Source organism: Pseudoliparis swirei, chromosome 22 (genome assembly GCF_029220125.1).
Source record: "Pseudoliparis swirei isolate HS2019 ecotype Mariana Trench chromosome 22, NWPU_hadal_v1, whole genome shotgun sequence".
Classification (NCBI taxonomy): domain Eukaryota; kingdom Metazoa; phylum Chordata; class Actinopteri; order Perciformes; family Liparidae; genus Pseudoliparis; species Pseudoliparis swirei.
Window position 1 is genome coordinate 12,855,956 of NC_079409.1, and position 21,943 is coordinate 12,877,898.

Below are 21,943 nucleotides of genomic sequence, written 5' to 3' on the forward strand. Positions count from 1 at the left end.
AAAGCTTGCTTCATTTTAGGAAGAAGTCAAAGGAAGCGTTGCATTAACATTCAGTAATTTATTCCGAGAACCACAAACACAGATACAGTAATAGATTAGGATGCACTTCATTGGAAAAAACAACAACCTCCTATCACATTCTGTCTCAAGGTGTTTTCATATATAAATAAATATAAAGAAGAAAGTTGTTAAGTCTTGAAAACATGAAATCAGATAATTTAAAATCGAGTACAAAACAAGCAGGCAACACGAGAGGAAACTGAAATGCTTCGGAAGAAATATGTAGAGTAGTTAAACTTTTATGAAGTAATATCTTTCCTTCTGCTTCACAGTTTCATGAAGTGCCATATTGTTTGTGGCTTAACACCACATTATTAAAAAATATCCCAGGGTGTTGACCTTATATAATAAACTGTTGTCAATATGTACACGTTTAAAGCTTCGTCCTGTACAAAGTGAACAGCGTCATGAGTGACTAATGATTACACAGGAACTAGGATCAGTTTTTTACACGAAACGTTTAGCTTAGCTAGCTTTGTCTGCTACATTACTGAATATCATCTTGATAATGTCAGAACCCACTTTGGCAAAAGGTCTGCCATCCTGCACTTTGCTCAACTCCAAAGGTTAAAAAAGCAATTAAAACAGGGCAGCACAGGGAAACACTTGCATTATTATTGTTAAAAACTTCACATGCACATCAGCTGAATCAGTACGCTTAGTGCATCTACATTAAAGCTGACAAACACACACAAACACACACACACGCATTCATTGTGCACACACATACAGCAAGCCCCGGTGTGTGTGTACCGCCTAACCACACAGTTTCCTTCAAGAGTGTTTGTGGTTTCAGTGGTAGTGTTGTAGTTACAGTCCAGGAAGCTCAACTCTGACACCACAACCATTGAAGCGATCCGATGTGGTCGTAGAGCTGCTGTTCAGTTTCAGTCTGCGTTGCAAAGATTTCTTGACAATTGGCGTCTTTTTTTCTGCACAGTCACTTCATGACTTGATCTCAATGACTTTGATGAAAGGTAGAGGTTTGTTGGATGAGTTGGACAGCTTGATTGGTTTACTGAGGGGACAAGAGGAAGAGACATGAGTCGTTTGCATATTGAAACAGTATAAAAGCTAGTGATCCGGATGCATCTCATGCAGATGTGCGACTAGAATACAGCGCAGCAGGAATGAGTCCCGAAAAAAACACCGGTTCTCTCATGTTTAAAAAAAGGCAGTTGCTGAGAAAAAAACGTGTCACCATGATAAACCTTTGTTTGTCACAGGGCCTATTTTATGCAATTATCCAAAATCCAATAAAAACATCTCATTGGCTTTTCATTAAGGGAACCAGGTGATGCCAACACAAATATGTCTTCTCAGCAGCGCGCTATAGGTGAATGTTTTCATGTGTGTTTGCATGTTCTGTATTTTTGGAACTATTCTACCAAATTCACCAAATGTGGGTGAAAACAATATTAAGAGGAGTTGCAAAATAAGTTACCTGTAGACGATCTGGGGGTTGCACTCTGATGACAGGTAGGAATTGGACCGTTGTCCTCCCAGGAAGTAATCCATCTGGTCATGCATCTCTCGGTTCTGCACAAACAGGAGGTCAGGGGTCAGTCACCATAACACCAATAGGAATAATTGATGTGGCCACAAAACAAACAGCGGTTGCATCTCCATCCCTTTCATATCTATGCATCACTATCTGCAGATATTTTATTTCCCTTTCTTTGTTCTAAATTTGACTGATGAGCCATAACATATTCTTTCTAGGAGAAGACAATAAGCAGAACTCACCTCAGCCTCCAAGAAAGACACTTTCTCCTCCAGCTCTTTGATGACGCGGTCCCTCTCCTGGATCACCATGCGAGAGTTCTGGAGCTAAAGACAAGAACAAACAGTCAAATCCTGCGCCAATATGAACACAGAGACAATGTGTGTGCTTTACAGAGTCTCACACATGTGCAGCTCACCTGTTCAATCATGTGTCTGACTTTCCTTTGCTGGCTTTTCAGCATGTCGTCCAGATGGTGGATCTTTTCTTTGAGAATTGCCACCTCCCTCTCCAACTGCTCAGTTCTAAAAATACACGCAGAGAGTTAGAACAAGCGGCACGCGATCTGATTGTCACTGATTGGTAGATGATCATTTAGGCTGTGAGCGTGTTTGTCTTCGCTGACCTCTGCGCCCCTTTCTGGCCCTCCTCTCTGATCTCGCGCACTTCGCGCAGTTCGTCCTCGCGGTTGCGCATTGCTACTCGCAAGGTGGCGCTCTCCTGCTCCATCCCCCCCAGCAACCTCTGGAGCTCGTCGACGCGGTGGTCTTTCCTCTCGCTGGCTTCTTCCGTGAGCTTCAACTTCTCCTCTTCGTCGCTGAGACACTCTCTCAGCCGGCGGGTTTCAGCCTGGAAGAGATGGGGCAAATTATTACTTGAGTTTAAAATGTCGTTTTAGTGCAACCAAAATGCAGTGTACATTATTTGTGATGATTCATCATGTTTATAAAAATAAGCTCTGTGTGTTACCTGCAGTCTCTCTTTGTCCTCTTGGTGTTTCTTTTCTGCTTCCTGTAGCTGTGCATATAAGCGCTTGCTGACCTCCCTCAGCTTGGCTCTCTCGGCTTCTTCTTCTGCTTCCTAAAAAGAGACAGAATGAAGATTAGACGCCAACATGTATCTTAAATCGCTTTGTCGATATTATGTTCACCTTGACATTGAAAGGCATTTTGTGTTAATTGGTCTCTAAAACAGCCACAACTACTTTGATTTAATGTTTGCATGTTAGGGGTTGGCAACTCATGAGGATGAGTGGTCGTCCCGTACCAGGTTCGATTCCCACTCTCCCCATTAGTTGCAAGTGTCCTTGAGCAAGACACTGAACCCCCAGTTGCTCCCCGTGCACTTCACTGCAGCCCACTGCACCTTCATAACTAAGGATGGGTCCAATGCAGAGATGAATTTCCCCACGGGGATAAATAATTAATTACATTTTATTTATTCAATTTAATTAATTTTTTAAACAATACAATTGTACAGTTAATTGTACACAATAATGGGCCCACAAAAACAATTCAAGATGTATAGACAGATAGATGCGTTCATGATGTAATGTAATGTCAATTGTTTGACTTTCTTGAAGAAATGCTCCTTTCCTGATTCTTGTTGTTCTGAGTTTGTACTCATGGTTGATGCACTGATTGTAAGTCGCTATGGATAAAAGCATCTGCTAAATGACGTGTAATGTAATGTCATGTAAAGATGATATCATGTAAAATATTGCTCAGTGGGTTTGGCTGTCATACGAAACCAGGCGTGTCTGAGCAGTTGGATCCCGAGCAGCGGGTTTCCCCTTATTTCTGCAACACTTCTGCGAGTCACAGATAAATACTATAATTGGCGCAAACACAATTGAACTAAACACAAAGGAGGCAGCTCTGTTTGTTTTTGTACACAACATTACTGTTGCAGACAGTTGTTACAAGTGTGTGGCTCAAAAACAGCAACAAAACTATTAAAGGAGAGGTATCTGTGGAATGCTGGGAACAATGAGGCGGACACAATAACACATGAAGGGGGCGGGACAGTGTGTGCTGGTACGACTCCGGGGCGCTGTATACTCTTGCTGTCCTTTTCTCCGATATCACATCTCTGTTTGTGTCTCTGTTTAACTTTATACCTCCTTCTGCCCGTGTGCCTCTGGCAGGTGATCGCTATACAGGCATCACACAAAACACACATTGTTCAGAGGAAAACACAGATGGTGGACTGCGGCTATGATATGCATGCGAGATGTGATATGTGCATTGCTGTATATTTACTTTATTAACTTTGGATGCTCACCTGTGCGTCAGCTTTAGGCGCTCCGCTTGAGGACAACGAGGCACTCTTTCTGAAGGGAAGACCAACTTTCCACCCGTTTGTGAGTGGCTGGGAAGAGAAAAGGAGGAAGTCAGCAAGGAAAGGGTGAAAGGTAGAGATGACAAAGGTTGAGGAAATGCCATTAAGCACACAGGAAGCTAGGTTAACAATAGGAAAGGGCCACAAAGCAGCTCAAAATACACCTACCTTGTTTTTGGCTGCCATCTGCTCCCTCAGCGTCTTCAGGCAATACCTCACCTGTGAGAAATACAGACGTAGTGTGAGTTACTGATTTTCTAAAATGTTTTTTAACATGTGTATGTTCTCTATGAAGTGATAAACACAGGACAAAACATGTCTGGAAGACGGGGGGGAATTTACATGCATTTGCATACAGGAGGCGGGGTTGAGTGTGTGGTTTTAAAATGTGTGTCGGAGCCACAGTGGAGACTGTCCAGAGACTGACCTCCTGTATCTGGGAAACTTCGTCTGACAGCATCTGCAGGCTCTCCTGGTGCTTATGCTGCTCCTGTTTACGGGCCTCTAGATAAACCTGGAACAGGGACAGACACACACGGATGTTAAACACCGACCATGAAACACACACACATCATGTATTCCTTCGAAAGGCAACAGCCAATGATGTGCCACGCCCACCTTGACAATCTCCACCTGCTCCGTTGTAGATTTGACCGGTTGAGGATTCAGAGATATCCGGTCAGTGGTCGGCTGCACCAGTGCCAACGCACGTCCAATAGGCTGGAGATTACAGAGTAGAGGAGTTAACAACGTGGCAAGCACAGGATTGCATCAGGATGGGTGTGATACATTTCCAAACATCGTCACTGTGTTTTGCTCACGCTAGAAGAGGAGTTGGAGCGTGTTTTTGATGAACATTGCAACAAGGAAAGCCATGAATAGAGTTGTTTAAAAATCATTATGAACAATGTTAATAAACTACTAACGGGCACAGCGGAATACTGACTTCCTCTCACTCTTTTCCTGTTGGCGTGTGACTGACTGTTAGTCTCTTTAATCAGGCAGAAACATTTTGCCATAATCACTCTGGAGACGAACCCATAAACAGCTGCTCCTTCTTTGGAAGAAGCATTCAGACTAAACCATTAGCAGAGACACACATGGGAAGGTGGGGAGATCTTATGTAATACTGCTGCTCTGGTGGTCCAGTCTGTTTTTTTAATCTAACTTCGGCATTGTGTTTGGGGAACCGACGGTTGTCTTCAGACATTTTGAGTGATTTATGCTAAAACCGTGCAACTGAAAAGCTGTTTGGGTCTGCAGGAATGTGCCGTGGTCCTCGTGTGGAAGAACGGCAGCTCTGAGAGTCATTGAGCAGTTTAACCGTCTGAACTTTCCGATCCAAATAGGGCCTGAGTGATAGCACTTTCACCTGCTGCTGTATATTTTTCTCCTCCAAAGAAATCACAGATCCTTCTCCCTTTATCTTGCAAAAAATCTGTCTGAGGTTTCTTCCATTAAAGATGAAAAGTCCATTTAAATATAAAGCATAATATAATAAACCCTCATGTGTACAAACCATGCATCTAAAACAGTGATGATTATTACATGCACTTCTTTGCATTGCTACTCTCCTCTATCTCCTCCCGTTCCGAGTCCCTCTCTGCACTGGTGTTACAGTCCAGGTTATAATCCAAGTTATGAAGAGCAGGAAGTTCTTACCTTGTCCCTGTGCTGCTCCGTGCTCCGAGCTGCCTGCCTCTGGTCGTGCAGAGTGAGCCGCAGTCGCCTGCACCCCTCCTGAAGAAGGCAACGAAGAAGTGAGACGATGAAGTGAATCCACAAAGAGACCGTTATGTGATGGAGAGACTGATTGAGGACTATTTTGAGGCGGGGAGGAGAAAAAAGAGGAGGAGAGACTGAGTCATAGTCACGAACAGAAACAGACGAGGGAGAGACTAACCAGTAAGAGAGAAGGGGGTACGAGCATAATAAAAAATCTAAAAAAGCAAAAGTTTTTTCACAGCTGCACAGACAGATTGTTTGAATTAAATGGTGTGCTATGGACGTCAGAGGGACTTTAGGCGTAAACTCTCCAGGGGCTCACAGCCAATTGGATGCAGTGGCTGGATTTCTGGGAAAGTGGGCAGATAGTGTAAGAAAGACAGAACATTTCCATGGAAACAGAATCCTCACAGTAGCCATAAACTGTGGCGCGCCAACAATGTGAGAGGGAGGGGAAAGTCAGAGAGAACATAATGCACAAAAACAAGGTCTTGAGCAGGATGTGACTGCATGGGTGTGTGTCCTCCATGACAGGGAACCCCCTTAAACACCAGTGAGTGTGTGTGCAAGTATAAGTAAGAGGACTTGAGGGAGAGGAGGCCAGGGACATTATATAATTCATTCCAGCCAAACACATCTTGTTCTGTTTATCTTTCTGATGCGTTCTCTGTGTCCTCCTGGAGTCTAAATCAAGTCAACTCTGAGAGACAGAACAGGCCAAGAGGAAATGCCTGCAATGTACTTCTGAGGTAAAATACTTTAAACACAAACAATCACACAGAAGAATGTGCATGCCTGTGCACACGCACATAAACTCACACACACACACAACACGTTAATTGGTGATATATTATCCTGGCTTAAGCTTAATAGGTAATGAGTCTGTCAGAGGCCAACGGTGTGTGTGGGTGTGTTTGTTTGTGTGTGTGTGTGCTCCGTCATTTGTCTTTATTTACCCTTTTGTATAGTCTTACTTTCATTTCTTAGTTTTCTTTTGGTACACAACTTGCAGGACAAGGACTTTTAAGGCTTTTACTGAGGTTTTGATCATATGACAGGACCTTCGTCAGCAGATAGAATATTCCAAGTCGTGGATTAAATGTTAAAATAAAAATGTCTGAACTTTTTTCTCCTCGAACGGCACACACATACATTCATAAAATTTGACCGGGGGAGCAAATTGGGGTTCAGTGTCCTTTTCAAGTGCTCTGAAAATAATGGAAATTTGAACAACTATAATCATGTAATGCGAGTGGAAACTCCAGAACATCTATTAAATGGCCCGTTAAACGATTTCTTTGTCAGCTGCTGATTCCAACATCAATCATTGTAATTTGTTGCTTTTCTTTGACTCAAGTGATAATCAATTAAATATCTTCAAGTCTTTTACTGGTTGGACACAAGAAGACATCTGATGACATTGCATCGGTCTTTTGTCTTTCTTCTGATGTTTCATGGACAAAATTAGCAAATCAAATTTAAAGGCAGTCCTACTTTATATTTGATGTTTTTTTCAGTTTAGCATTAAAGTGGTAGTCCAAGCGTGTATCTCTCCCTCCACATAGAAACCGTGTCTGATATGCAGAATGCCCCAGCCTTGATATGAGCCAGACAGGGGAAGGGAACTGTGTAAAGCAGAGATAAAGACCGAAGAGAGGGTATAAATGAAAGGCCATGTGCTGCGCAGACAACAGAGAGACTATATGAGGAGCTGGTTATCTGTTCAGGAAGACGTCATGGAGGAGAAAACAGAGAGGGACAGATGGGACTGAGAATATTGAAGAACAATACAAGAGGCAGAGGAAATAGCCCAGCAGTTGGCGTGAGTGTCCAACTACGACAAACAAAACTTAGAGAAATGGAAGCAAACAATTCCCTTCTTGTTCAACGTGCTTTCCTCTCAGATTACAGTCACCTGAAAGCCGAACACAGCCATGAGAGGAGGGGAAAGAGGGGAGAACAGTGGGAGGGTTGTTCAGGAATCCATCATTATACAACTTCTCTGGCTCTTCACAGACAGCCTAATAAAGACTCAGCCGTCCACTGTTTACACGCTAGTGTCTCTGCTTATTTCCTCTTTTATATCCACACACTCAAAAATGCTGTCTATGCGCCCTTCAAAGACAACCTGTCATACTAGATTTCCAGGGAACCCAGACAAAGGTGGCGGACGCACGCACACGGGAACATTCTCGCACAGATATTACACACAATAAAAAGGTACACACTCACAGAGTACACACTTCATAACAGGGCAGAAACCTGAAACCAAGCGCGCACACACAGCGTCCGCACTGCTGGGTGTGCGGACAAAGAGCACAATAGACCGCGGGGTTCGGCCGGGCTGAAAGGCTTTATGGAGACGCTTTTTGTTTTGGACTTTGGCGTCAGGAGGCCGGTTAATGATGCCAGTGGCTTTAGCTGAAACAAAACTGCCAACCTGCCGATGATAAACAGACAGAGCTGCAGAATTTGGGGCAATGAACTAAATGTTCTTCAGAGCTCTGAGAAACTTTAGGCAAAGTACCCGATGTTCAGACTTCTGAACTCAGGCAGCAGCAGGTGCCCATAAACAGAAACACATCTTGTGTCTGCAGGGGTTTCACCTGCATTCCACACAAATCTGTGTATGCCATCATACAATAAATCACTCTTTCCCTCTCTAATGCTGCACAGGTGCCACCTTTACCTCTGTCAAGCTACATTAAAATCCTCGCCCTCTGAGACAACAGGTGTGAGCCGAGAGGGCTGAACACTTGAGCTGCAGGTCATGTTTCAAAGCCAGTGATAGCTGAGGGTTTTTTGCCTGAATTAGACGAGGAAAATGTTTTTTAACTTTTTGTTCGAAAAACTTGCCAAAACTCTTATTACATTTGTGTTTAAATTCATCCTAACATAAGCAGCTGAACAGAAACTGTAAAAATACCTGTCAATGTTATAACTAAGCTGAGGAAATATTGGATTAAAGAATAAGAAATGAGACTATGAATTTAAGAATTTAACTTAACCGTTACTGATAATCAATTACATAATAATAATAATAATTATTATTATTATTATTATTATTATTTGAGCTGCAATGATCAGTCGATTCATTTATCAGTTAAGAGAAAGAAGATATATTGGCGACTATTTTGTTCCAGCCTCATAAATCAGGTATCTTGTTGGCACTGTTGATGGTTAAAGCTTTGGGTTTTGGTATGTTGATGAGACAAATCAAGCAACTCTAACATGTCCCTTTGGGCTCTGGAAAATGGTGATTTTCACCATTCTTTGACATTTCAGTGGCTCAACAATGAATCGACTAATCAAAGATTTAACAGATTAGTCAATAGTGACACGAATTGTTACTTGCAGCCCTAGTTTATCCTATTTTGAGATTAAATCCAGCATTGAGCTGTAGTTGCCAGTATAGTGAGGTGTATTATTGAGTGTCGGGCTCAGTCAGCAGTCTGTACACATTGAAGGGTTAAGTTGAAGAGCAAGTACATCTTAAAGGACAGACACAAGCTGAGGTGTGAAGTGAGGCATTGGGAGGTTTGCGTGTGACAGGTGAACATTGAACAGTTCCAGGATCCAGGATCTGAGTCATGAAGTCATCAAGTCATCAATTATTTTGTCTTAGTTTTTTTCCCTCCTGCTCTGCATAGTGTGCAAATCAGGTGTGATCTGACATATTATATGTGTTCCTCTACATTACTGCATACAGGATGTCTCCTGTCTGGCTTATTCCCAGCCAGTAACGTCACTCACTCCTGACTGATATGATGTCTGAGGATGAGGAAAGACAGAAGGAATGTGTTCAAGTCACAGGGAAACTAAATGTCTGGAGAGATAATTAAAAAAGTGCCCTCACAGAAGAAAACATTCTTCTCAATACACGGGGGTTTTAGGGAGGAAAGATTGTACCAAATGTTTCACATTATTCCACAATAATAGCCAAATCTGGTCGCTATTATTAAGTTTCAAATAACAATTTGTGTCAAAGCCGGGCCTGGCTGTTCCTCCTGTTTTATTTCATATCATCTCAGTTCCAGGAAACACTTCAACAAAACACCCAATGAAGGCCTCCCCTGAGACATAGGGCACATTCCCTCTCCTCGTGTATCCTCCTGACCTCCCACTGCCTGATAAACAATAAGGGTTTCATGCTTTTGTTAATAAGTCATTGTGAAATGTTACAAGAAGAGTTGAAATATTTACGTTGTTTCCTTTAGGCTGATCTGAATAACCTAATCAGATATGTAAATAACTGAAGGGAGGTGACTATTTGACTGATAAATAGGAATTTGTTTTTACATATGGCGCTCATGCAAAAGTCAGTCGCAGGTTCAAATGTAAAGTATTATAGATTAAATAGAAGCTGAGTTTCACATTTTGCTTCACAAGAAATAATCAGTTCATTTATTAGGTGTGCGAGAGCCGCTGCCCTTTGTACACTCTGATCTGTTGTGCAATTACACAACAGTAACTGATATTTAAGTCTAGACCATTGACACAAAATCTGGCTCTCAAATTCTGCTGAAATCACACTCAGTTCTTTAATCGAACACAATCATGGTGGAGAAAGTTCACTGCAATGCCCTTCTTTAGAGAATTTCATCTGACCTCAGTGGATCCGTCTCGGCTGACAGGTATTGAACTCAGCAGGAGGCGGCTGACAAGGTGAAAGTGTCATGTTGCTCTGCAACCTCATGAACTACAGAGCAGGATAACGAGTAAATGATTAAACCTCTGCTGCCACAGACAAAGGAAGATCAAGCTCATCTACTGTTATGCCGGCAGCTGCCGATCACTCATTTACAGTACGGTTACCTCGCTACGTGTGAAGTTTAATCTCGCTTCAGTAAAAGTCTCATGCGCAGGTGGTGCACAGACTGCACGAGAAAGGTGTTTAGACTTTTGTCTCCTGAGCTGCCTTCCCTGTCTGTCATAACTGCAACTGTAAGCCCCTAAATGATAAGGCCAGAAGGCAACTGTGACAGGCACAGATGTTATCTGGACTAAATCTGAGCCGCTGCCTAGATGTATGTGTGGTGGGACTCGAGGTGGGGGGGCTAATACTTTAATTAGAACAAGGCCTGAGATTTAATAGTAAATAAACCACTTTGAGGAGATGAAGCCTGAACAGAAGCACACCATCACACAGAGTCTCTGATAGAGTCAACACAACTGAGAAGAGTCACGTAAAGAAAAATGAGAAAATAAACTAAAAATGAAAGATCTTGAATCTGAAAAAAGAAACCAGCAGGTTCAAAAAAAGAATGGACACACATACAAATGAGGTCTTCACCTTCTTTCTGCATGATTCACACGTTGCTTGTTTAAACACAATGCACCAGTGCAGGAAGTACACAGAAAAACAACAAGTGACTCTTTAACATTATCTTTAACATTAAATAAGAAAGAAATCCCAGGAACGTGTAATAAATAAGGAGGAACGTACCCCTTGCTCTTGACTCCTGATGTCCTCAAAGGTGCACATGCTTCTCGTCACTCCGTTCATCTTTGATAGAAAGAAACACAACTCAAACTAATTAATAAATAAATAAATATAAGTTCTCTATATGAAGCTCCCTCCGTGTCTCTGCTGCTCGTCCGCCGGAGCTTCTGTTAGTCTTCCGCCCGGGGTGCTGTTGTGTGTCCCTCCCCTCTTTGCACATTGTACGAACATTCCTCACTACGTCACTGGGGGAGTGACGCACCACAACGCAGCCCCGCCCACAACCCGGCCGAAACCGCCAAATAGGGAACTGGGAACACTCGGAATCAGTGGGAGGAGCCAGAGGACTCACCTGCGGTGCAACCACCAGCATTAACACGTCATAACTTCCCATGACGGCTGTCATCTATTAAACATCTATTAAACTGGATGAAATGCCTTTGACGTGAGAGGCAGTTGGCCGTATTTGGACTACAGACGGTCAACTCTTATTTATTCACCAGGTTTGATCCCTGAACGAACCTGTTTTCCTCCTAACCTACACAACAATGAACAGCACGCTGCTGCATTCAAAGTGTTTTTAAAACATGTATTATTATTATTTATTTTTAAAAATCAAGACACAATAATTGACAGTATAATTCTTTTGTTTATATAATCTTTCCTGCATGTTTAATATTCTGTTTTCTTTCACTAAATCCCACACATTATAAGATTAATTAGCAGATACATTGCTAGAGATATGCTACTGTTTTGTCTTAATATGCTGCCTTATGGTTGTGTGATTATCAGAAACGTCTTACTTCAGTCTGTACTTATAAATATATAACTACAAAAAGAACAATGCAACTAAAATAAATGCAGACTTGCTCACTGTGAAGTGTGAACTATAAATCTGAATCCAAGGGAAATGAATGTATACCACTTGAAAGTCATTTAGGGAAACAAAACTCTTTTCTTGGTACGTTGAAAACTGAAAAGTATGTAAAACATTATGAATCAATCAGGGATATGAATGTGTTGCCAATTTACTTCAAGTGTTTAGACAGCATGTTACACAAGACAAACAACATATTTCCAGAGTTGACTGAGGTCACACTAAAGGAAAAAGCTGACGCAGCACAAGTGACAGACCGTGTCTCTCTACGGCTGATCCAGGTCAACATAGACCTCCAATTGATAAAGACCTTAACGGCATTAATGGCTGTTGAGGAGCAAACAACAGCTCGTGGTGGCACACAAGGGATGACACAAAGTGAATTTGAAACAGGGGCAAGAAACAAGTCACACACAAATAGAGAGAACTGTTGTAATGGTATATCCAAAAGATACGAATGACAACATATCCCAAAAGTGCAGTGATGTTTCAAGGATGCAATAGATTACTTATCAAGAATGTGGTGTACTATTGGGAGGATGTTGTTGTTTAATAGTTGATTTATCAAGTGGAATGAGGTTATGCCACATGCAACAAGATCAGTTTCAAGTCAGTTTATTTTATACAGCCCAATATTACAAATTACAAATTTTCCTCAGAGGGCTTTACAATCTTTACACATACGACATCCCTGTCCCAGGACCTCACATCGGATCAGGAAGAACTCCCAAGAAATAGAAAAAACCCTTTCATGGGGAAAAAAGGAAAGAAACCTTCAGGAGAGCAACAGAGGAGGATACCTGTCCGGGATGGACAGAAGCAATAGATGTCATGTGACCAGAAGGAAGCATTACAGTGTTACAACACATTCAATGAATATGACAGAGTGTATAAATAATTCAAAGTAGGCATGGACCACGATCCAGACCCCCACAATCTATAACAGAAGGAGGTAGCGAGGAGGAGGGGCGGGGCATCAGCAGGGCCATGACAGGAGGCATCAGACCGAGCCAGGTCCAATGGACCCTATGAGACGTGGAGTCACAAAGACTCCGGGGAGGAAGCAGAGTTAGTAATGTGCGATGGAGAGATGTAAATTCATCCATAAGTAGCGAGAGAAGAGAATATCGGTGCTCAGTGTATCCTAAAACGTCCCCCAGCACTCCCAGCAGCATATAAGCCTATCGCAGCATATCTAGGGGCTGGACCAGGTGAACCTGATTCAGCCCTAACTTTAAGCGCTATTAAAGAGACAAACACACCTACAGTATGCCATCATGTGTCCCAGGATTAAAGCATAACATGAGTCATAATCCCACAGGTGACCACCCTCAGACAGACTGATCCACAAGTCAGACAGTTAAGAGCGGCCGATGTTTAGATCCACGTCTGAAACTACGGCGTGTTCACACTCAATGTTGTTCTCAACCGTTTGGTCTGGAGCTGTGGTCATGAAAACAATCCCAGGGTGCATTGCAGTTTCCTGAACCAGAAAAATAAAAAGTGTGTACTGATTGAAGTGTAAAGGAAACACTTTATTGTGTTTGAATGTCAGCAGTGTTTTAACACACTTTTATGTCAATAATGAAATGTCATACATTTTTACTCTAAATGGAGAAAAAATAAGGAGATTTTTTAACGTGCAGTTTCACTGTAAATGGAAATCACAGCTGTTTGGTCGAGGATCACAATCACAGAATAGTGAGTTCAGTAAACATTGTTGTTGTTGGTAGTGTCAGAAGGAACAAATAAATGGTGAATAAAAAGCTATGATATATAAATAGCAATAATGTTTCCATTGCCTTTTGTATGAAGGACCATTACAAGGTTAAAGATCAAATCAGATGATTTGAACAAAAGTGCGTAAAAGACAGAAAAAGCTCCTATTTTGATTGCGTGGGGACAATGTGTCAAAAGTTTATTTTGGTGACAGACTCAGTGTGTGGTAAAATAATGATTCTGCTTTCTAGAAAACAAGTATGATGCTATAACTATAGTTGTATAGTTATTTCTCCATTATTATAATCACCAGAGCCCGACCTTCTGTTGCAATGAGCACACAGAGAGGATCGCTGTATGTTTGTGATGGGGTTATTTAATAATATTTTTATTGCTGCTTACTTTAAAAATATTAAGAAATGAATATATGGTATTAAAACAGTTCCTTCATTTCACAGGTTCGTATGTTCCTTATAATTGAGTGAGTAGTATAGTACATTTTAATAATCGGAAAAATCAAATTAGATTAAAAATACAAATATCTAAACATTTTAAAGACATTCTTTGTGCTGTCGTGACACATCGTACTGTTGATTACAAGGATATAAATTTAGCACTAACCACTCCTTAAATATAATGATAAACTAAAGAATGTTGTCATTATGTCTGAACTACTACACCCAACCCGAAAAGACATGTGCTCTCAAATGGAGAACACCTGGAGGCAGGCGGAAATATGTGTACGGGAGGACTGCATTCTTTATGAGCAATCATGTGGCTAACATCATGATTTAAAAACACAACACACCCAGCTCTTGGCTAATCAGCTCTCGTGGTTGGGACCCGGAAAACTGGAATGATATGGAAACCCAATCCCACCCTCGGAAAGTATGTTCCCTCATAATTTATAGCTAAACAGGTACAGAACACATCATGTTGGCGACACTGGATGGGAGTTGGAGTATCATGGACGCACCATCTGGTTCCTCAGCAAATATTGAAGGTGCGACTCCGTGTAAAGAAAAAGGCTTTTTCAGGTCTTTAGTAGATCAATCACACAAAAGCACCACAGGAGGTGCAGTGTGTCGGTCACTTCTCAGACACACCGCGGTCTTTCAAAATAGTCACACTCTTGTTAGGTGTGCCAAATAGGATGTAAACATATAAATCACCCCAGGAGTTGGCGAAGTCTCCCTCCAGGTTGCTGACTTTCATCTCTTTCTCAAATGGAGGAACAACAAATGCCTGAAGTCATCCAAATGTTGGCCTGAGGCATAAAGGCGTGGATTAATTCCTGTTAACCGTACAGAGTAGTTTGGGGCGGCTGTAGCTCAGTGGGGTAAGGGGGTCGTCCTGCAACCCCAAGGTTGTCGGTTCGATCCCCGCTCTCCCCATTAGTTGCAAGTCGAAGTGTCCTTGAGCAAGGCACTGAACCCCCAGTTGCTTCCCGGGCGCATCACTGCAGCCCACTGCTCCTTAATAACTAAGGATGGGTTAAATGCAGAGAACTAATTTCCCCTTGGGGATTAATAAAGTATATATCTTATCTTATCTAGTGAGCAGTCAAGTTGTGTGCATTGTGGAGCACAGTGTGTATCATTGGTGTTAGTTTGGTTCGTTGACCTCTGGGAACTATTTATCCAGGTGTGCATGATAATCACATCAACATGTGACTGTGTCCATAAACAGGAACCAGGCTCTCCTGTATCAACACATCAGCCAAGTTTATTACTGGCCTGCATGATGCATATCTCAGTTATGATGAGCAAAAATAATTCTGCAACAAAAGATAAGAGGGTAAAACAACAACCCTGGCACTCAGCTGTGACTGCAGCGGGTTCAGTGAATGGCATGTCAACACATTTTAAATCTAAGAAAATAAAGGAATCTAAACCCAAATACCATTTTTCACAGCAGAACATTTTGACATCATGAAACAGGCATGACTAAAAACAAGGCTCAAATCCATGTACGTGTTCTAATGCAGCATGGGACATAGGAGCTGTCATAATAATCCAATAGTAATGGAATAGATTACTGTGCTGTTCCTGATGTGACACGTCTGCTGTGCCACAGTACACACTGTAATACATGTTGACGACACCGTGATAACAACTATTAGCGAGCTCCAGCAACTCAGGCTTGGATTGCAAACCTCAAACTCCAGATAAGTTCCGCCCTGCAGCAGCAACATGATAAATCTCTATTATCTGGTTCTTTTTTCAAAAATGCTCCTTCAAGCATGGGGATGTAGCATGGAGTATTCATGGAATGTGATTCTGCTTAGATAATTATCATACTTAGTGTAGTTTAGTCCATCAAACAGATTGTTCACACACGTCAGGTTTTATTCTTCAATTTAGAATAGAATGCAAGTGTAATTCCCCAAAACTACTAATACTATATAAACTATTAAACTTCCAATTACAGATTTTCTGGCCATGTTTTGGGAGCAGAATAAACAAGTTTTAAACTTTTTTCTGGATAAAAGGTTTGTTGACTTTCTCCAGCAGTGATCTTTTCCAATGAAGTCCGGTGACCTGAAGACCTTTATGCATGAAGGAGCAACATCCACCAAAGTCTCACGCACAGCTTGATCCGACTCCTGCTGCTAAAGAGAAAGAACGGAACGGAGGAAACTAAACTTTGGCGGAAAAGTAACCGATTCTCATTTTGTACATATTATTAGGACAATAAACAGGGATCAATGTAACTTAAATCGTTTAACTTTTATTGGAGCTAAATTCATGTGACATCGAAACATTATCTATTCCGTGAAGTACAGTCACAGGGTGAATTTTTCCAGTCAACATTATAGGACATGCTAGCATTTTCAAATTCAACAGGTCAATACTCTCACATCATCATTAAGTACCATTTCCAGATTCACTGAAAAAAAATAGGAAGAGACATTACATTTCAGCTAAATGTAATAGTTATTAGTGCTCCAAGTGATTGTTCAAACTGTATTCAAAACTCAAGACCAAAGAAAAATCCATAATGTTTAATAGTTACGTTTTACAAAAGAACATTCAGATAAGGATTCCTGAATTATTTTAAGGCATATATTTGAGTGACTTGCTATAAAGGAATGCATAGAAATTGTGCAGCTTCTACAAATACCAAAATATATTATTGGACAGGATTATATTTTGGCCATGATTGTAACTGAAAAGTGAATAAACACTTCGATATTCTGACAAACGACACTCCTGTCCTCTAAAGTACAACCCACTAAACAAAAGGTGTGTTGCACTTTTACCGGGAAACATTTCAGATACAGTGAAGAAAGACACAACGAATAGAAACCGTCACACCAACAGGAGGTTACCATCACATTTAGACTAATTCATATTGTGCTAGAAGTGTCATACTTTATAATTCTGAATTCATAGACTGTGTACCATGTGACAATAAAAGTCTGGGCGGTGGAATAAACATACAAGTGACATATTCCAAAAAACGTGTGAAAATATTTTTTTCTTTTACGGAAACAAACTCTAGATTTCATTCAATATGAATAATTTGCAATACTTCAATTTAATTGTTTAACCAAAAATCAGCATTAGAATCAGAGTGTATCATCACTTATAATCATGAATGCACACTATTACCGTTTGGTCCATGTTTCAGTAGCTCTACTCTATATGTGCATGAACATTTGTCCTTCAGTTATTTGATGCGACGGACAAAACGGAAGTTACAAGTAAACTGCCAACATAGTATTTTTGATTGTTCATTCAAAGCCAGACTTGGTACCAGAAGTGCTCGAGCCAGAATCTCAACCCTGAAAAGGTTTGACACAGTGAATTTGTATCAAAAAACGCGAGAGGAATTTTCTATTTATATGTATCTGAGCTTGTTGCCTAATTTCTCTCTTTGCAATTCAGTTACTGCCGAGTGCTGCAGCGAGTTGTTCTATGTTGGAGGCCTTTCAGCTGTACCGTGGAGTGCATCCGAGTACATCGTAGACTGAAGGAAGTGCCCTGAAATGCAGAGGATGTTTTGTTTCCTTCCATTCACTCGGGTGTGGAACAGTATTCTCCTGCTACACTCTACAATAAGTCATTTAAATCCCAGATCCGTGCACCCCTCCCTCTTCGCCTGCACCGTATACCATTCTGGCTTTTGACTCGACTCCCAGTCTAAAATGCAACCGCCACAGCCCTCCATTTCTTTCTTTAACAGTGCTATGTGTTGCCACCCTCACCCTGCTTTAACAGGAGCTGGTCTGGAGGTTGCTCTCAGTGAGGATGGCGGTGATGGCGGAGGTGTCATACAGGCTGTCGTCATCATCTGAACTGAGAGCTGATGAATCCAGAGCGGGGCGCATTGCTGCCTGGGCTTTTCTCCTGTAACACATAATCATCATGGATATTACCAACGTCATCATGAACTGTTCAAACACACTTTATTTCAGTTGCTGTATCCACAAACGTTAGCGCTGCCAGAGAGGTGTGCATAGTGCTCCCTCTGCTGGCAATACGGGGGAACAACACGCATGTCCTTGTTACCCGTGGGAGCACGTCGGTTATATAATTTCCCCTGTGGTACATGAGTAATGAGCCTTTTAGTTTAATTAAATACCTTATCACATGTGAGTGATTGCTGATTTGCTTTACACATATCACATTGTGAAATACTGCACCTCAGGGTGCTCTGTGAATCTCTACCAGGTGTCTGTTAATTGTGTGCAACAGATAAGGAATCTGGGTTTACAGGTAATAACGTCATTTACGTGCAGTTGTATTCATTCTGTGACAAAAGTAGGATGAGGTCTCGCTCTCTTACTGATGCACAAACTGCTGGTAATGTTAGCAGCCAGAAAGAGCACAGTGAGTAACACATCGGATGAGAGACAACATTGTACACAAAGCAAAGGAAATGCTTACTTGAGCTCAATTTCCAGGGCTGTGACTCTGGCCTGCAGGGCCTCTTTGAGCTCCATCTGCTCCTCCATATCTCTCTGGGACTTTCTCTTCAGCCCATCCATCCTCTCCAGCTCCGTCTCTCCTTCGTCCACCTGCCTCTTGAGAGCTTTCACTCTCAGCGTGAGCTGCAACACAGGATGAGGTTAAAGTATAGGTCTCTTTCAGAGTGTGCATTTGGTATCGTTGCATTCACTCGTCTCCAGACGAAATTAAAACATGACACACGTTTTGAGGTGAATGAGTTTACCTGGTCCCTCTGTTCGGTGTGCGTTTGTTTCTCCTCATCCAACATCATGTTGAGATCCTTTAGCTTCCTCTCCAGACGCCGTTGAGATGCCAACACCGAGCTCTTCTCCCTTTACATGTGCAAGAGAAGCACAAGACATGCGAGAATGTTTGTGAGTAACACCAACCCCATCTTGACGACGGCCAAAATACTCATTGGCAAGATATTTGCCATCTCATTGCTCTCATGAAGATGCTCCGTTGCCAGGTGTTAGTCTGGTTATACAAGAGTAGCAGGTGTGTGTGTGTGTGTGTGTTGTTTGTGTGCATGCATAACTGAATTAAAATAAAACGTTAGTTAAAAAGAGCACACTTACACTTGGTCTTAATGTCACAGCCCAAAAAATGGCTTCTATAACTCCACGAACATGTTCCCTTAAGAGGAGGAGTTAACTCTCTTTTATTCTTACATTTAACTGGTGCATGTCTAATGTGGAGGAAGAAGTACTCACATAATTTTCAATTAAACTACATTAAAAGTAGCAACACTTCATTGTATAAATACTGTTTTAAGTAGAATCATCACAATACACTGAAGATAGCAAAAGGAAAAGTACTTATGATGCAGATTTATACAACCCATAATATTAGGTCATCATGTAAGAGTTGGTTTATATTTTGTATAAATCATCTGAATCTGCAAAGTAACTAGTAACTGATGTTGTTACATACATTTAGTGGGGTAGCATAAAGTTGATTAAAATGTAAATACTCAAGTATTTCAAAATTGCACTTGATAAAATGTAACTAGTGACATGTAAAAAACTAAAATGGGATCAACACAAATAACAACTATTGCTCAGCCAATAACAAACCGTATCCATCCACCACATTTCACGGGAATATATTCAAAAACATTTGGGATATTGAGTTGTCAAAACAAACAAATGAATGCGCCGCATGGTGGACTCTGTTGCGCCGTACCTCTCCTCACTCATGAGCCGTTCTTCCAGCTCCTGGATCTTGTTCTCCAGCTGGGAGAGTCCCGCCGAGGAGCGCGATTGGCCCTCCATGTCGGCCAGACGACCCCTCAGCTCCTTCAGCTGCGGGGACGGACACACAGCAGGTCAACAGAAGCCAACATGCACTCGAGTGGTTAGTCAGGGTGGGAATGCCTCGGCGAGCACAGGCGTGGTGTTCACGTCACATACGTGTCTCTCCATGGTGTTCTTGTCCAGCTCCAGGTCCTGCTTGGAGGATCGGTCCTGCATGAGCTCCGAGCGGAGCTGATCAATCTGGTCTCTGCTCCTGGCCACCCGGTCGGTCAACATCTCACCGCTGCTTTTCTCCTCCTCCAGCTCCAACTGCATACGCTTCAGCTTGTCCTGGCAGAGACAAGCAGAGAGCCCTTTGTGAGACGCTCAGAAAGGAGACGTCGCGCACTGGATTAGCCAAAGAAAAGCGTTCGATGGAGCCGGAGTTTGAACATCATGTTTGTTTAATTTACAAATTAAAGTAATACAAGTGCAGAAAGACATCTAGCTATATAGAAAGATTAATAACGTTTAAATGCATGCAGAGCAAAACTATTCACATCAGATAACTAATGCCAGCAGAGAGCCCCGTAGTCGGGCTTTATTCCCCCAAACCAGAGCTGCAGCTGCACATATCTGACCTCGAGGATGCGAGTCTCCCGGGTTTTCTCATTCTGGCCGTTTTTGATGGCCTCCATCTCTCCCTCAAGGTGGCGCAGCCTGTTGACCAGAAGCTCTTTATCCAGCTGGTGGTTGTCTCTCTCCTCGCATACAAGCAGAAGCTCCTTATTCTGTCGCGATACCTAGATAGATTTATAGTTGTGTGAACAGTAATGCCAAAGTGAATTTCCATCATGAAGTAAATATGTACAGCTGTGCATGTCTGTCTCGCAGAAACACCTTTATACAATCAGTCAAGCATGCACCGTGAATATGATGAGTCACGACTACTGAAAACATGAATAATGAATACGACAACCAGGGAAGTGGGTGAGCATGCGCACAGACCTCTTCCTCCAGCCTCTTGAGGTCTACGTAACTTCTTTCCAGTTCACTCTGGGCGTCGTTTCCGTGCCATTGGAACTCCTGCATTTCCTTGCGTGCCTTCTCTCTCTGCTCCTCCAGCTGAACCCTGAGAGCCTGCACCTCCCCTCTCGAGGACACGGTCAGAGACTCATACTGAAAAACCAAGAGGATCACTTGTTTTGCTTTGTGAATCTTCTTGTTCAGTGCCGCAGACACTTTCATTTGTTTACAAGCGTACACAATCGCATCGCTCCGTCTTACCTCCTTGTTGAGTTTCTCCAGCGCTCTTTCCTGACGTTGTTGGAGCTCCTCCAGCTGGATGAAGGACTGTTTGAGCGTCTCCTTCTCTTTCTCCGTATTCTCCAAACGCAGGAGAAGTTCCCAGTGCTCCTGACTCAGTCTCGAAGCTTTTCTCTTGGCCTCATCCAGCTCCAATCTGAACCCTCTCACCTCAGTGTGCAGGGTGATCTCTGCCTCGGAGCTCTCCATTGAGTTGGTCTGTAGCTGAGTCTGAGGAAACCACAGAGTTAAGCTGAAACATGCGTGCTGACTTCAGGGTATCCCCAGACACGGACATCGGTGTGTGAGAGGACATGGCCTACCTCCAGCCGTGAGAGTTTTTCTCGAAGACGTGTGTTGGCATCCTCCTGATCCTGCTCGGCATCTTGGAGGGATTTAATGTCCATCTGAGCTCTCTTGAGAAGTGTTCTACTGGCCACCGCATCCTCCTCAGCCAATGAGAGTTTCTCTTTGAGCTGGCTAGCTTCACCACACGTCTCACCAAGCTTCTGCTCCAGCTCTGAGAGGATGGCTGGGTCTGGGAGCTATAAGCAAAAAGTCAGGGCGATGATATTGACAACAAATACAAGTTATTGGTGTTTGAAGATGAGAACTCAACCAACACAAATCTAAACTAGAATGGGCACTCGGTAGAGGGCATACCTTCGCATATCACAAGATTGGGCATTGAATTATGAACATTTTGGAATTAGTTGCATGCCAATTGGATACAAATTGACCGTGCTATGGTAAAAAGAAGATGTTGACCTTTCCATGACC

At 42.3% G+C, this 21,943-nt stretch overlaps 2 protein-coding genes across 6 annotated transcripts in view; both read right to left on the reverse strand.

The window, feature by feature from the left end:
* Window positions 1-43: 43 nt before the first annotated feature.
* tuft1a (tuftelin 1a) lies at window positions 44-17,935 on the reverse strand. Its single transcript, XM_056444609.1, has 13 exons — window positions 17,879-17,935; window positions 11,076-11,135; window positions 5,567-5,644; window positions 4,523-4,624; window positions 4,332-4,418; window positions 4,073-4,123; window positions 3,848-3,934; window positions 2,534-2,644; window positions 2,190-2,413; window positions 1,983-2,088; window positions 1,807-1,890; window positions 1,505-1,599; window positions 44-1,078 (listed from the first exon to the last, which is right to left on the reverse strand). Exons 2-13 carry the CDS (start codon window positions 11,133-11,135, stop codon window positions 1,006-1,008), a joined length of 1,158 nt encoding a protein of 385 aa, XP_056300584.1. The 5' UTR covers window positions 17,879-17,935; the 3' UTR covers window positions 44-1,005.
* The window catches only part of LOC130213146 (cingulin), a 16,609-nt gene continuing 11,044 nt past the window's right edge, over window positions 16,379-21,943 (reverse strand). For all 5 annotated transcript variants that reach the window (XM_056444605.1, XM_056444604.1, XM_056444603.1 and 2 more), the window contains 9 exons: window positions 21,487-21,708; window positions 21,146-21,394; window positions 20,867-21,037; window positions 20,500-20,661; window positions 20,036-20,209; window positions 19,809-19,927; window positions 18,847-18,955; window positions 18,561-18,724; window positions 16,379-18,020 (listed from right to left, as the gene is read on the reverse strand). In XM_056444605.1, coding sequence (XP_056300580.1) covers window positions 17,885-18,020; window positions 18,561-18,724; window positions 18,847-18,955; window positions 19,809-19,927; window positions 20,036-20,209; window positions 20,500-20,661; window positions 20,867-21,037; window positions 21,146-21,394; window positions 21,487-21,708 — 1,506 coding nt within the window. In that variant the 3' untranslated portion in view covers window positions 16,379-17,884. The remainder of the gene's footprint in view (window positions 18,021-18,560; window positions 18,725-18,846; window positions 18,956-19,808; window positions 19,928-20,035; window positions 20,210-20,499; window positions 20,662-20,866; window positions 21,038-21,145; window positions 21,395-21,486; window positions 21,709-21,943) is intronic.

Excerpts from the sequence above, each read along its gene's own strand:
- tuft1a (XM_056444609.1), bottom strand. The coding sequence starts at position 11,135 with ATGAACGGAGTGACGAGAAGCATGTGCACCTTTGAGGACATCAGGAGT. Across the intron at positions 4,625-5,566 it reads CGGAGCAGCACAGGGACAAG|CCTATTGGACGTGCGTTGGC; the intron begins GTAAGAACTTCC and ends TGTAATCTCCAG. Across the intron at positions 2,645-3,847 it reads CGCCTAAAGCTGACGCACAG|GAAGCAGAAGAAGAAGCCGA; the intron begins GTGAGCATCCAA and ends GTCTCTTTTTAG.